A 17,450-nucleotide genomic window follows, 5' to 3' on the forward strand; every position below is an offset into this window, starting at 1 on the left:
TACTGTTAAAAAGCGTTTATTTAAGGCAAAATAATTTGTGTGCATTTGGATGGAAAGAAAGTGAAAATAAGTTGTAAAAGTGACCAGGTCTCTATGATAGATAAAAGAAAAAATAGGCTAAAATTGTGGTCATAAATTACACTTGGGTCAAAGTTCGTAAACTACTCCTGTTCATTTTTGTCATGAAAAAAAAAGACGATACAAACAAAGGAAAAAAGATGAATAAAAATAAACTACTTTTGCAATAAAATATGAGTCTATTGACAGCAAATAGGATTTCATAAAAGGTAAAAATCAATAGATTAAAAAGATGATTCATGACTTACATGAAATATATATTTTGATTTTGGTTTAAGTTTGCAGGTCTTAGCTGATAGATTGGTTGAATGTATTATAGAATAATAATAATAAAATTTAAAAAAAGAGTAGTAGTGTCTTGTTGTTTTTTTTTTTAAAATCAATGTACCAATATGCAAATTCCAAAGCTTTTACTTTCCAGTCTCACTGCAATACACAACTACTTACAATTTAATTCTAAACTAATAATGCTGTTGAAAAACCCTAAAAGCAGTTTAATGTTGATAGATTTAGTGCATTCTCTCAATATTTCTCTACATCACACTAATTTTGACTAAAAGATGATAATTTGGTCAAATTTGTTAAAATATGCAAATTATGCTTACAAATATTCAAATAGTCCATCTACAAAAAAGTTTCAGTTAAAGCAGGGTGACATGCTGTCATGTCTGAGCGACAGCTTAAGCCTTGACTAATACCACATTGTTCTGTTTGTCTTTTGTTTATGCTAAGAAAGTGACATTATGTGCTTTAGCAAAAGCATCGGATGTCAGTGTGATATTAAATTGTGAGACTTAACTGGCGTACATGAAAAATGGCATGTGACATTTTAAAAGGCAAACAAATTTTATGATTTAGAAATCAGTAACTTTCATTTTAAGGTCATATATATTCCAAAATTTCCAAAATGTCTTTAAACATAGAAATGTAGAACATATGTCTAAAATCATTCTTGATATGTGGTTTTAAGTTTAGTTAAAATACTTTTGTAGGTTTCATGTTTATGATGTGGGTATGAATGTAATGTTGAGGAAAAATCTGGTGTCTAAAGGTATACTTCCAAAAGCATATGCATATTACATATGCAAAATAAGTTCCTTTAATGTAGTGATAATATCCTTGATGTAAAATGAAAAGGATGAAAATTTCTTATGACTGCCAAGACCCTTATCAATGTAAAAGTGGGTAAAACTGAATAGAAAAAAAAAGCTGTTCAACGTTAAAGTGGGATAATGACCTGTGGGTTAAACCTGTGTGTGCACATTAGGTGAGTTTAGAGTGATGTCAGGGCACTTAGCGGTACTGTGCAGTGTCACCTGACAGCCTTAATATGGCAACCAAACCCACACAGTAGCCCAGGGGGAGGCACAAGCAGTATATATTGCTTTGATAATTGTGTAATGCAAAAATGCTATTCTGATTTATACAAGTCGGCCTCCAACTCTACAGCTTTAGACAGCATAGAAGGAGGTTTCGACCCTAGGTCTATACTTTTAAAGCATTAAAAGCAACACTATTCAATAGAGAGCGACATGGCCAAGAAGGTCTGATGCTATTCCTGTATTCTATAAATCCTCATGTTTGGCATGTTTTTGTGTAGTCACTGTCACAGAGCCATCTTCCTCTTCCTCCTTCTGCTCCTCTTTAGGCTCCTCTGTCTGATCTTCTTTTTGCTCCTCCTTCTGCTCCTCCTTCTGCTCTTCCTTCTGCTCCTCCTTCTGCTCCTCCACTCTGCCCTCTTCCATTTGTGCCTGGAGATGTTCGTTGAAGAAACGGAAGATGGACTTGAAGCTACTCCATGATGTCAGCTCATGCCTCTCAGTGCCTGTGAACACATTTACACATATATTATAGTTTAAAAAAACAAAAAAACAAAAATGTGATCTAGTCACCAAAAGCTAAATATCTGATAAACATCCACGTTTTTAGAAAAAGTGTCAAGAATGAATGCAATTGTCCCATGTGACTTCTGCTTCTGACTTAGCTGATAACTGCAGATTGTTGGTTATTATTATTCAGATCCAGTGATATGGACATGCCACATAGAAACATGTAGATGTGTAGAATTGTACTTCTTGTGTAAAAAGCTCACATTTTACACCCCACACTAATTAAAATGTTTTGCCTCTGGATAAACTTTGTTGTTTTTTTTTTGTGTGTGAGAAAATTGTGTCTTGGCTACAATCAAGCCAGTGCCATATTCAAGTCATTGAATATGTAAATACATTAACTTAGCCAGATGACTTTAAATACATTTCCATTTCATTTTGTTCTAAATTACTTCAAATAATGATTACAGCTGGAGATCATGTATGTGGTGGATGTAATCCTGTAAAAAAAACAAACTTGTACAATTGACATAAGTTCAGCAGGATTTCATTTACTTAAAAAAGTGACAAACTCTAGCCCTATTAATCTTAGCTATACCTTAATCTTTGTAAACCTTCATATTACATTATACAAAAAAAACCTGCTTTACAAAACCTTAATATTTTTAAATGTGTTTTCAGAAGATAACAGTTTTATACAAAGGCAGCCATGTTTTGAATACACCATTCAGCTAATCAATGCCTTATTAAGTTGAATAAGTTATTGGTAGGACTAAAATAAGAAATAAACCTTAAGGAGAGCCTTGCTATTACCCCCCCCCCCCCTTTTTTTCTTTTGAAAATGCTGGACATTCATGTTAAACATTACCCCCTGATTTAACAAACAGAAATGTAAACTGAAGATAAATAAATTATAAGTATTAACATAACTAACTTTAGAATTAATTTAAAAAAAAATAAAGTTTTGAGGTGAAAATTTATTCAGATTAACTTCTATACAGGCATTTCAATCGGTCATTTACACAATCATACTCTGCAACAGAACACTCATATCTGAACTGCATATCATTATACCTGATTTCATGTCGGTTTTTTTGAGATTTATCAGATTTTGGCTCCAACTACTGGAAGTACTACACAAGAGCCTGTGCTGTATCGTGTTCTATATATCCCCTTTCTGGCTTTTCCACTTATTAAGATGTATGCGTGGTGGTTAACAATGGAAGCAGTGACCACCAGCAGAGGAGGATTGAGTGTTCTCTCCAGTGACTGAGGCACAGCTATCAACTCATCCACAGAAAGGCTCAGTTTCTGCCTTTCGCAGCAGGTTAAAGAATTCCCATGTTCAGGTCACTGGGCTCTGAAGTAGTGACATATATACCTCAGGTCCTTAAGGTACCTCTTCACTGTGAGAAATACTATGAAGGACAGCAAGCTAGGCCTTCAGGAGCCATCATTTTCTATCAATCTGTCAAGGTGTTGGTTGTAATTTCAGCTGTTAGTGATGATTGTAATAATTCTTGTTCACATCATGTCACTGAGTATACTTAGTCCAAAGCCAGAGATTTTTTTACACTGCAACAGCTTTCCCTGCAAGAGATCTCGATAGGTTATTGCGAGGACAGGCTAGAGATATCTTTCTTGTCCAGTTGTTATTCTTTCCTCTGCATTACAACAGCATTACCTACCCGCAGGGATACAATTAAAAAGCACCTCTAAGGCTCATGCCAAAAGAGTTCTCAAATGGCCACGATACTGACCTCCATGTTTATTAGATTGACCTTTGTCTGGCCAGTATTGATGAAGATCTGTGGCGAGATGGGAAAGGTGTGTGTGTGTTGTTTTTTCCTAGCTTGGCGAGTGATCAGTGCCTCAGGTCAAGTTTACGAAACTGGCAATCAGCGAGTCAATAACTCCCGCCCAAACAATCTCTTTACCTGTGTAGGTCCTGGCACAACACATCACTGGAGAAGAAGACATCGCCTCCACTGCTCTTACTAATAATTTATACCCAATTTAAAGCACACAGCCTCCAATTGTTCTTCCTTCCCCCTTACTTCTCTTTCTCTCACCCTCTCTCCCCTTCAGGAGTTATCAATGGCGAGGGCTTTCTTTCTGTTACCTTGAACCAGCAATGAACTCGTGAGCAGTGAAAGCCTCTCACACTAATCCTGGCTATGGGGTCAGTAACAGTGTGTCTCCAAGCAGATATGCAAATGATCCCGGTCCCTTCGGCGACCCTGTGGGTGCTCCGCCCTCTCCGGTGACATCACCTCGTACAATGGCTTAAGAGCATGCTTCACTAATAGGCTTTTATTACACTACCCTGCTATCTCTAAATTGCCAAGTTGTATCAAATGTAAGTAGTGTATGTGTGGATTACACTTGCTCATTTAGCCACTGAAAAAGCAAGGATAAAGACAACCAGGTGCAGTCAAGTGACAAATTAAAATTAATACTATACTATTAAATGATGCAGCCATGGATTATCACGTTTCTATGAAAAGACTGGCATCTGTCTCTGAGAAACTAAGATGACCGTCTCTGTGTAATTGTCCAAGAAATCTGGTTTACAGGAGGATTTTTTCATAAGCTGTCAGCTCTTGGAGGATATTAATGATAAATTTCATGCTCATAAGAATAAATAACAATAAAAATAATATATTATAAAGTAAATGAACAAAGGAATTTAAGGATATAAATCAGGAAAGTTTCTATCAATGAAAACAGTCAAAACATTGTATTAGTTTTAGGCTATTCTCTGTTTATTTAATAAAGTAAGCTGCATTTACACTGGAGATTAAAGTTGGGAAAATAAAGGATTTACTCTTTACTCTGTCTGTCTGTCTGTCTGTCTGTCTGTCTGTCTGTCTGTCTGTCTGTCTGTGTTTTGTTTCTATCACTAAAATGTTCTTTATTATAACATAATAGATTGTGGCATCTGTGGCATTGAATACTTCAAGGAAAGAATTTTCATTACTTATTATTTATGTTAAAGAGTAGCAGGAAATAAGATGCAAAAATGTACAAATAAAACAGAGCTTAAATAGGTAACACACAGAAATGATGTGTGTATTTGTAATTACATCTATAATTAAACTACCAAAATCTCACACATAAGCAATTGACATTCTTGACTGAAGGTAAACTATCAAAAGCTAAGCCAGATAGAAAATATAAAAATGTGCTGACTGTAATTAGTCTCCATCTGTAGCATGCCATACAAACATGACTGTTAATTGATTAAACATGACTTTCATTTAATTTTCAAAACTCTTGGCTCTCATTAGGGTCATTTTTATATTCAATAATTACACAGTAGTTGCAAAATAATGGTATCTTTGATTCCAATAATTATGTAAACATAACAATAAAAAAGAAATAAAAATCACTAACGACTGTGTGTACTGGGTGTTTCATTGTGTTCTGCTTCATTCTTTTAACATTAAAGCCAATATACAGAAATCTCAAATGTTTATTTGTCTGCACATAAAATAAAAACCCCTTGTGGGTGATCTTTGAATGTCGAGACATTACTCCATAAGGAGCTAAGCTGGCTCGAGTAGCTCCAATCACATGAAACCTAAGGGAACATGAGGACAAAGACACCACATCATGGTTGCTGTCAGTGTCCCTCTTAGTGTCCAAGTTTAATTTCTGACAGCAGTGTTCTGTAAAGCCCTGGCAGTTTGACGGTTCCTCCATTCCATGTCATGGACATGGAAAAAGGGATCTGAGAATATTTGTCCTGAGGACTAATGAGGTGAGAACAGGTGCCAATGTCATCACGCATCACACTATCATGCAACTTGGTAATGCTAAACATTACGTTCATATATAATCACAAGATGACAAATTCAAATCTACATTTATTCCATTACACAAAAACCCTCCTAAGCTGCTTCTCTCTTCACTGCCGATGCCAAGAGCACTTATTACAATTAATACTGTTGTGGCAAAAGCCTGCCTTGTTTATATTGTGTGCAAATGTATGAAAAACATACACACAATCACAGAATCAAACAGTGGCAGAACTCTTTACAGGCAGATCTAAATTGCAGACATATTACAGTGAAACTTCACGTCACATTGTAGAGCTTCTAAAAGAACAGAAATTGAGAAAAATTCAGCAGTGTGTGTGTGACTTAGGGTCCAACAATATGTGTCACTGAGGTTGTGTGTGTCTGTGTGTGAGAGAGTGAGACAGAGAGAGAGAGGGGGGGGGGGGGGGAGAGCAGTTCCAGTTGTGTATGTGCCTGATTTTTCAGCAGCATGTGTCCCTGAGGTTAAAGCAATGTGTCCCTGATGTTCCAGCAGTGTGTCTCCAAGTTTTCTCAGTGTGTGTCCCTGATATTCCATCAATGGGTCTCTAAGGTTCTTGTAATCTAAGTGTCTCTGATGTTTCAAGGGATTGTGTCCCTGACTCACTGTTAAATGCAGTTACTTTATTTATTCTTTTTGCCTTGTACCTTGATTTTGTTACAAAAAATGGTGACAAGATTTTACTAGAATGCAAAAGCCCGTGTAGTTTGTACAGTTTGAGACACTGAAATGATCCATGCAAAAGCACACTTGTATGAAAGCTTTTTAGGGATTATTCTTTCAGGCAACAGCAGATTGAATGTATACGATGAACTGATGCTTAATGTCCTCTCCTGACAATTGTACTGGATTCTCCTTTCAGTATAACTAGGTAGTTCCTGGATCTTTAGGGGATAAAGGGGATAAATATCCTTCACAAACACACACGCACATACACACACACACACACACACACACACACACAGACACACACACACACACACACACACACACACACACACACACACACACACACACACACACACACACACACACACACACACACACACACACACACACACACAGAGTGAGAGAGATCATCTCTAAACAGATGATATTCCTGACTGAAGATAAAGTATCAGCTGCCTTTGAGGTACATCAACAGTAACAACACACTTGAACTACCACAAGCCAGACAAAAAATCAAAATGTACTGACTGTAATTAGCCTCCATCTGTAGCATGCCATTCAAACCTGTCTGTTAATTGATTAAACACGACTGGCATACTTCATCTAATTTTCAAAACTGTTGGCTCTTATTAGGGGGCATTTTGATATGCAATAATTACACTGCTGGTGTGAAAATAATAGTATCTATGAATTTGACAATTATTGAAATAACAAAATCTAAAAAACAACAACAAAGTAACAAAATAGAGCACAATAAAAAAATTATACTTAAGTGAACTCAAATAAAAATAAAGTCTGGGCAACAACATTATGTTGATTCACATTGTGGGTGATCTTTGAAAGGTGAACAGTGTCGAGACATTACTCCATAAGGAGCTAAGCTGGCTCGAGTAGCTCCAATCACATGAAACATAAGGGAACATGAGGACAAAGACACCACATCATGGTTGCTGTCAGTGTCCCTCTTAGTGTCCAAGTTTAATTTCTGACAGCAGTGTTCTGTAAAGCCCTGGCAGTTTGACGGTTCCTCCATTCCATGTCATGGACATGGAAAAAGGGATCTGAGAATATTTGTCCTGAGGACTAACGAGGTGAGAACAGGTGCCAATGTCATCACGCATCACACTATCATGCACGAGGGCAGTGAAGAACATTATATTATGAATCATAAGATGTGAAAATCAAATATACATTCATTCCATTAGACTCTCTTCACTGCCAATGCCAAGAGCACTTATTACAATTAATACTGTTGTGACAAAATCCTGTCTTGTTTATATTGTGTGCAAATAATGCATGAAAAACATACACACAATCACAGAATTACATTACACCACCAGAAATCAGAATGAATGAATATCAGACATATTATAGAGACATACGAAACTCACTTCACATTGTAGACATTCTATAGAACAGTTATTGAGAAAAGTCCAGCAGTGTGTGTGTGTCTGAGGGTCCAAAAACGTGTCACTGGGATTGTTTGTGTGTGAATAAGGGTCCAGCAGTGTACATCCCTGATGTTTCAGTAGTGTTTGTCCCTGAGGATTCCATTACCAAATATCACTCCTAAACAGATGATATTCCTGACTGAAGATAAAGTATCAGCTGCCTTTGAGGTACATCAACAGTAACAACACACTTGAACTACCACAAGCCAGACAAAAAAAATCAAAATGTACTGACTGTAATTAGCCTCCATCTGTAGCATGCCATTCAAACCTGTCTGTTAATTGATTAAACACGACTGGCATACTTCATCTAATTTTCAAAACTGTTGGCTCTTATTAGGGGGCATTTTGATATGCAATAATTACACTGCTGGTGTGAAAATAATAGTATCTATGAATTTAACAATTATTTAAACAACAAAAGTTAAAGAAAGTAAGGAGATCTAGCGATATAAATTGTTCTTACATTAACTCAATTGAAAATATCTGGGCTACAACATTATTATGAATAACACTGAATGTACAACACTGAGTTTGAGCTATGAAAGGTGAACAGTGTTGAGACATTACTCCATAAGGAGCTAAGCTGGATCGAGCAGCTCCAATCACATGGAACATAAGGGAACATGAGGACAAAAACTCCCTATGATAGTTGAATTTCTGACAGCAGTGCTATGTAAAGCCCTGGCAGTTTGCTTCCACCAGTGCATGCCTTGGACATGGAAAAAGGGATCTGAGAATATTTGTTCTGAGGACTAATGAAGTGAGAACAGGTGCCAATGTTATCACGCATCTAAGTATCTCACAAGTTTGTAATGATGTAAAGCTACAAATCAGAAGATGATTAATCAAATATATTTATTCCGTTAACCCCCCCACAATCCGACTCTCTCTCTCTCACACACACACACACACACACACACACACACGCACGCACACACAAGCACGCACGCACTCATGCGCACACACACACATACAGTATATACACACCACACTCAAAGTCCTCACTCTATGTCGCCTCTTACTGCAAATGCCAGGAGCACTTATTACAGTTGTACAATTATTATTATTGTGACAAAAGCCTGTCTTCTTTGTATTGAGTGCAATTAAATTAATGTATGAAAAAAACATACACACAGTTGCAGATACAATGCAGGAAATCTATAAATACATGCACCTACAACACAAAAACAACACTTGTCCATGAGAGGAAGGATGTGTGCTGATGTTTCCCAACTCTCTGCCTCTTTTAATTACTTTAATTAGTATTGTTCTTGGAGCAAACAGAGGCAGAACTCATTACACAAACATAAATTAGAAAGATGAATGAATGTTTCAAGCATTTTATAGAGAGACCCTGTTCAAGTTAGCACTTCACATTGTGGAGTTTGTAACAGTAAATGAGTACAGCACATGGCATGTATCCTTGAAGGACTGACGATGGGCCCCTGAGGTTCCTACAATTTGTCCATGAGGTTCCTGCAGCGTGTCCCTGAGGTTCCAACAGTGTGTGTCCCTGAGGTTCCAACAGTGCAAGTCTATGAGATTCCAGCGGTGTGTCCCTGAGATGCCAGCAGTGTGAGTCCTTTAGTATCAAGCAGTGTGACCTTGCGGTTCCAGAAGAGCAACCTTGAGGCATCATCAGCATCTATCCTAGAGATTCCTGCATAATGTGTTCTTGAGGTTCCATCAGTGTGGGTTCCTGAGGTTCTAGCAGTGTGTTCCCGTTGTGTGTCCCATTAGGGTCATGCAGCGTGATCTGTAGATTCCAGCAGAGCATGTCCCAGAGGGTCTAGCAATGTAACCCTGAAGTTCCAGCATTGTGTCCCTGAAGTTCTAATAACAAGTCTCTCAGGTTCAAGGACCTGTGTTTCCCTGATGCTCCAAAAGCGTGTGTCCATAAGGTTCTACAATAAGTGTGTTTTTGTGTATGTGCATGTATACATAAGGTTACAGCAGTGTGTGTCTATGAGATTAAAAAAGTGTGTGTCCCTGAAGTTCCCACAGTGAGCTGTATCCCTGAGTTGTACCTTCAGTGCCAACAGCAGTTTTTTATTTGCAGGTGGCTTAACTTAAGGCCTATAAGTATTGATCTGGTATACAGCCTTATATAAAATAGCCAGAAAATGACAAACAGACAATTGTGATCATTTGAGATTCTGCTCCAGGTAACCTTATGCCTTTGCACAACACAGTTACCTCTCTTAGTACCGATAGCTTTAGATATGAGACATTAAGGGAATATGATGCAGTGGTACATTACTGTCTATATTAGAAGGTCAAGGATGGGCCAAACAACAGCTACTGTGGTTCAGAAGGTAAATTACATTTAAATATATATGGGTGTTAAAGTGCTCTCTCCATCTTTTTCAGTACCTCACTACATACCATGTGACTCAGCCACATGAAGACACTGTAGGGGAAAAAAGAACTGCATCCATGACAATTCAGCAAAATTACAGAACATTTCAAGGCTAATTTGAGCACTAATTTGTTGGCAAGTCAAACAGCCTCAGCCCACGTTAGCATGATTAAGTTAGCCTTGTTCAAATGACTGCATATCTCATAGATAAGCTGGAAGAAAAGCAAATGAAAGTGACGGGGAGGCCCAGAGAGCAAACAGCTCCTAAGCTCCTGTGGCTAATCATCATTGTGCTAGCATATTTATGAAATAGATGAGGCAGACCCAATGCTAGAACTAGCTTTTTCAAAGAATGACTGATGTTTCGGCAGCTAGTCGAATGAGATTCAGGTAAGACACAAGGCACAGAGATTGTTTTGGTGTCTAAGACTGCACACACACACACACACGCACGTACGCGCGCTCACACACAGCGAGCTATCCGGCATCAATTAAAAAGCCCAGCTGTTTGTCTAGCACTAGAAGCTCTTTATAATATAACTGTTGCTCCCGGAAGCCATCAGGTAAACAGCAAAAGATGAATTTTTGAATGAGGTGAGCAAAAAACATATATATATATATCACATTGTAACAAACAAACTAAGGCTTAGCGTCAGTGTCTGTGTACAATGCGATCCAGAAACTGGCCTGAGAGCGAGCTAATTCACACAAGCTTAGCCCTGCATAATAGAATGTGTCAAGAACAAGCAATGACATGTAGCAGATCAACTGAAAAACAAATTGCATGTGCATAGATTAAACGTGTCAGACTTCCTTTGAAGAAGTTGTCACTGAAGACAAAAGCATAAAAGACACAGCAAACTTTAAAATAAAGATTTTTTTAGTCATTTATTATGTTACTGTAAGTGTTTACTCACCAATCAATCATATTTATCACTTGTTTATATTGTGCTTATCATACATTGTGTTTATAGAGCTGTTGCAGCACAGGCTATACATACTACTCTTTGAATGTCATGGCAACAATTCTCTGGGCATGAAGCTAAGATAATGAGCAGTATTGCATACATTGAAGGTTATAGAAGGAAACAGGCACTGTCTGGTTTCTTCAGATAAGCCTACAGATAAACAGATGCACAAGCACAAAAACTCACAGAATACACATCACGTACACTTCCTTTTCTCACTGTTCTCCCTTTTAGCATGCAACTGACCTCTTACGCACAACGTGTTAACTCTGAACGGATGTCAGATAAGGTTAGAGTCCAAATCTCAGCAAGTCTATCCAGAAACGCTCTAATAACCTCCACTGGGAAAGGCGTCCTAAAGTACAGCACTTAATTAATATAGAACAGTCCATGTTTAACACCTCCACAACAGCAAGTGAACAAACACATGGCACATCAAAAGAATTTCCAGTTCAAGGCATTTTCTACAAATTCTTTACAGCTTGGCTACTCAAGTACACCATGTGTCTCATAAAATCAGAGACCTTGGTAAGTGAGACAGAATGTTGGATGAGTATCGGAGTGCAGAGTGAAAAGACAAATCCATCGCTGGTCAATACAGAAATAAGGGCAGAAGTTTGAGTGTGTTTACATTAGGAGGAGCAGGAGTCAAGAACAGAAGCGAGCTATCCAGACTGAATCGTGGCACATGTGTCTTCCATACTGATTGTGTGTAAACAATCAGATCAAAATGGTCAGAATGATTCACGCCATTACACGCACCTAAGATATCACAAGTCGAGGATGGTGATGTGTATTTCGAATAAATAATCTGCTGGAATTTTATTTGGATTTGAACACCACTTTTAAAGATATTCTCACAAAGGAACCTGTATATAGATTTTTATATTTAGATCCCAAAGTAAGTATTATATAAGTATTATATATAATATTATATAAGTATTATATATAATTTAGAAAGAATGTATGATACGGTAGTATAAAATGGTTGAATTCTACAACATACATTCAAAACACTATCAAAAACACAACACAACACAGTCATCTCACGATTAAAAAAAATCTCACGGGTCCTGCTTTCTACCCACCCATGCCAGGGTTCCAAAGGGTTCCAGAGTATTCCAGAGGGGTCATGACTGTCACAATGTATTTTTAAAAATTTCAGTTGTCAAGTGGGTTGTCAGGTATAATGAGATAATTTGTATATAACATACAATAGAGTGTTGGAACTTCATTGCAGTTAACTGGCAATGGATTTGAGTACAAGTGTAAAGCCTCATAATGATACTTTCCATTTAATAAAATGGATGAAAAACCCAGGTGTAAACTGTGCCTTACTGTTCCAGCAGTAATGGTTAATCCACCAAAACAACATGGTCTAATCACTGACCCGGACTTTGTTAAGTCAATAAATAATAGTCATGCATGTGCTTCCACCCTCAAGACTGCTCACAACTAAAGAGCCCTTCATGCTTCTCAGGTGAAAATGCCCTATCCACTCCAGAGAGTGAGAGTTTCTTAATCTAGCTGTGATGCCATTTTCAATTAGGGTCATTTTACGAGTGGGCCCAGGTATGGTGGGTGGCAGACAGAATGGACTTAGTAGCAGCAGCTAATGCACAGGACCGCACTTCATACAGGCCGCTCTGACCTCGCTAGCCCTGCATTAGCACTGTTATCTTGGAGGGGAGGTGGAGAGATAGGTCTAGAGTGGGCAGTAGGGGCGGGCGGAGCATAAATAGATCACTTAGGGGAACAAAGTGTAATTAATGGGTGGATGGAGATAAGAGGGCCTTGGCTGCTATCTGGGAATGTGCTAATAGGGTTCACATACACTCAGCGCAAGCAGGGGACAACCCCTTACAAAGTGTGTGCAAATGTGTGTGCCTGGAGCAAAAGCCAAGGTGTGATGTAGACCTTACATTTATGTTGATATTTGAGTATATAATACACTATTCTAATATAATACTAGGCAAAAGTAGATTTTGAAAAAGAAAAAAAAATGACACCCAAAAGAAGCATATAAAGTACACATTAGCAAATGGTATGCTCTCCATTCGATACAGAAATATGAAAGTGGGTCGCTGATATTTCAAGGAGTTCATGCAGATAGAATCATGAAGTATCAGGATATTTCAGCTCAAAACATGGTTGTCTCTGTAAGTGGGTTAGAAATTGACAATACAATAGCTTTCAAGCTAATGAGCAAAAACACCAAATCAACACAGAAACTATTAAAGGAAAACAAAAATAACACACTGCAATAATCATCTCAGACAGGATCGGAATTCTACTGAAAACTTGTGGACTGTTTTTTTTTTTTGTTATTCAAACATCACATCAAACCATGAATGATGTTATTACATTTGGCTCTGTGGCTGGACTTCAAATGAACGAGACATTGTTGTTTACTCATCTAAGAGGCCAGAGGAAGTGCTGCAGTCGGTTGAAGGTCAGGCGGCGGTGATGGTGAGGACACTAGCTGACAGGAACTTCCGGACACTGTCCTTTCTACATGGCCCCTGCGTCAGGGGCCCGGCCAGGAGCCAGCCGGGGGGTCTGTATGAGCACTGGGAGGTTGTTTAAGTTGGATTTCCCCTGTTTGTTTCAGCACAGACAGGGGAAGGAGGACACAGGGGCTGAGCTATGGGATTCCCCGAGCCCACAGATTCTAAGAAATGTCCAGGCGAGTCAGAAGTAGACACAGATAACGTTTTGTTATAATGAATTAGGCTTGAAGTCGTACAGACTTGCCTAGTTCGGCAACTCTGATTGACCCTAATATACACAAAGTAACATGAAAGACAGAAATTTGTCATACCATTAACAGTAAAAAAAAAAAAAAAAAAAAAAAATCTTAATGATATATGAACCCAAGAAAACAATATGTATATTTCAGACCTATGTTTGACCTTGAAAAAGTCCAGCTGTGCTATGATAGCACTGTAGAGTGAGGATGAGACTGCAATTTGTCAGGAGATGGAATGAAAGAAAGAGGCAACAGAGGGGAGAAAAAGTTTCTTCAAAAGAGAAGAGGGAGCCTGGGAAATAAAGTCCACAGCAGTTCAAGACTTGACATTGGCCTTGGAATGTCTGAAGAGTTCTGATGACAGGAGAGATGGAGGGTGAAATGTAGCTCAAAATGGCAAGGAGAGATAACTAGCTGCCCAAAAGCTGTTGTAAATGGATAATACGATCCTGTGTGTGTGCATGTGTGTGTTAGCATCTTTGACACTCAAAGCCTCTACATTATTGCTATACCTTCATCAGTAATACATCAGTAATGAGTCATTTATACCTGTAACCTTCAAAAGTATCTTGCATGTTATGGTATATAACAAGTCCCAAAACACAAAAAATGATTTGAGAACACACATTTTCAAAACTTGGATTTGCGTCTTGTTTTTGGTGACGCTACATTCCCAGTTTGCTGCTAATTCACTCTTTTAATAAAGGTATAAAAGGTTAACACCACTGTTATTCCGCAATCCCTTTTACTCACATTTCTTCTTCCTTGCTCACTTTGGGTTGTACTCCTTTTGTCATTTAGCCAATTTGTAAAATTACCTGCTTCTAAAGGTTCTAGTGTCAAATAAAGCATTATTTTCTGGTAAAGGTTTGGCATCTATTCAAAGAGTAACTGGTATCTGTATTATGTCCTGTATATAGTATAACTTCGATTTTGTTTAGTGTCCACACCAATTTTGACTCTGTAACCCATTCTCACACATTCATTTGATGGTTAAATTTTTACAATAATGTCCATATGTAAAGAGTTTGCAATAAAAAAGATAGCGCAGAACAGATCTAAATAGCAACAAACCAAATGCAGTAATGTACAGTACATGGCTTAGCAAAAATACAAAACTAAGCAGCCAGGTGGTCAGTCCACTGATGGAAACGGTTCGAACATAATTAGCAGAGGGCTGAAAGTTCAGTGCAAACAGCCGACCCAAACATTATCTCAGCAAGCACCAAATCTTGGCATCTTAAAAGAGTAGATTTCTTGTGTAAAGATTAAAACCAAGTGTAGGAAGAGTTAACCTCATGATAGGCTGCTTTACCCCAGAGTTATGTATTTTTCATTCCATGTCAGTCTGAGACAGAATAATTATCATTCACTCTCCCTGCAAATGAGAGCGAAGATGAACCGAGACATAGGTTCACCTCAGACGTAACATACATGTGAACCTGAGTGAGTCAGGCTTAGTGCTGTAGCTTCCAGGCAAGGTTTACTTTAACAACTATACTGACCTCAAAAAAGAGGCACATTTCAATCTGCCCTTGCTGTGAGGGCAAAAACACACACAAATCCCACCTTTATTTGATTCTGTAGACCTGTGCCTGACAAGGTCAGATGACATCTGACACACGCACCCCTCTAAATACATACCCACAACCATGTAGGACACACAAATGTAACAACTCACCGTGACCCTGGAGCCAGGTACAATTAATCAAAATTAAATCAGCGATCTCGAGCTTGGCTAGGACAAGATTACAAGGGTAGGGTGTGCATGTGATGGTTCTGTGTGTGTGAGAGAGGTGAGGGTCAGGAGACTCTCAATCCTGTGCTATTGACTGCAGAGGTGAGAGTCAGAGAGGAAAGCAGCAGATAGAATAAAATGATCGATATGTTTTCACCTGTCAGGAGGGAGAGAGCACTTAAAGTGGAGCAAACTTTCACCCCACAGCATATCATATTGATCAAAGGATGTAAAACCAAGCCAAAGGCGGCATGGCTACCGACCCATATGAGAAACCCGTTGTAGATAACATTGTGTGAAAACATCAAAATGGGTGTAAAGGGATCTCTGTAAATAAGTGTTTATTTTATATGGCATGCCACCACAAAAACCTCAGATTTTGATTTTTTACTTTTAATAAACCGTAAAATGAGAGAATTGATACAATTAATTAGCAGAAGAATAAATTTATGTCCATCTTAACATCTGAACCAAAATCAGTTTTTATGACATTTATACTTGTCAAATATAACAAGGTCAATATATAAACCAAACTATTTCCAATGAAAAACCTTTCTGTATAAGGAATAAAACATTAGAGTGTTTTTTTATAGTAAAATAATCCACAACATGGTAACATCAACGTAATGTTTCTTGACACGAGTTATCATACAGCAGCTATAAACAGTCGTTTCCTAACATGGCTCTCTCTTTTTCCTCTTTCTTGAAGTCAAGACAATGCAGCTTGTCATGTTACTGAGAAACTATAAAGTACAAACTCCTCTTTCCTGAAGACTCTTCTATGACAGAAAACATATTGCTACAAATTGCTGATACCAAAGACTCCCATGAATATTAAATAAGATAAAATGTCTCTTATTACTCTGGAAACAATAACATATCATAACATTAAATATGAAATTACTGGTAGAGCTTAAATATAATTAATCACTCTAACACCTTTTGACCAGAGTTTTTAGGCTTCAACAGTGCTATGGTATTAAATGTTATAACAGTATGTTATGCATTAGTTTTTTTATTATTAGTTTTGTTTTTAACTGCAGAAATGGAAATAATTTGGCAAAATGATTTGAGCAGCACTGTATTAGAAGTCTTCTCTGCATCAAGTTCAATGGTTCAGGTTTTAAATGGTGCCACTTTTAATATGCAGAAAGAAATATTATTTCTCTATTGTGGCTTAGAGTTCTGCTGCACTTAATGAACATGTGTGGTCCACCTTTTAATTTTTAGTGAAGTAATGATCCATTACTCATTAGCACAACGTCATCTTGCATTGGAACCATCTGAAGAAAAACACTATTACGAGTTATCACCAAGTATAATGAGAGACCGAGAAAGCATGAGAGATGGTGCTTAAAGTGTGGGTGGAGAAAGATACTCCCAGTCATAAATCATGAACAGAATGCAGGGAGAATTTTTACGCCGATAAATTATGTCTGAGTTCAAACATCTTTTTATCTGCACTGAGCTGCTAAGTGATACGATTTCATGTATTATGGGTGCCAGTGCTTCCTTTCTCCATGAAAACCCATTGCAATTCAGCAAGTGGACTCACTTTCATCTGAAACGCCTAACATAACATCCCTCCCATGCTTCTACTTGAAGCTTAAATGCCTCGTTAATCCCTCCCTCTCCTCAACATCACCCGTGGCCATCAATCCTTGTCCAAAATGGTCAATCCTCTTGAGTTTTATTACCACCCGTCGTTGGTTATAAGGCTGCTGGCGCAATTTAAATCCTTGTTTCATTCCACATCTTTACAGTATTGACCCCAAGAGTCTCAG

The 17,450-nt window shown here is 37.9% G+C and overlaps 1 protein-coding gene across 2 annotated transcripts in view; it reads right to left on the reverse strand.

The window, feature by feature from the left end:
• fam172a (family with sequence similarity 172 member A) overlaps positions 1-17,450 on the reverse strand; it is a 175,436-nt gene continuing 157,986 nt past the window's right edge. For both annotated transcript variants that reach the window (XM_047818158.1, XM_047818159.1), the window contains one exon: positions 1-1,903. In XM_047818158.1, coding sequence (XP_047674114.1) covers positions 1,644-1,903 — 260 coding nt within the window. In that variant the 3' untranslated portion in view covers positions 1-1,643. The remainder of the gene's footprint in view (positions 1,904-17,450) is intronic.

The sequence above is a fragment of the Tachysurus fulvidraco genome, chromosome 9 (genome assembly GCF_022655615.1).
Source record: "Tachysurus fulvidraco isolate hzauxx_2018 chromosome 9, HZAU_PFXX_2.0, whole genome shotgun sequence".
Classification (NCBI taxonomy): domain Eukaryota; kingdom Metazoa; phylum Chordata; class Actinopteri; order Siluriformes; family Bagridae; genus Tachysurus; species Tachysurus fulvidraco.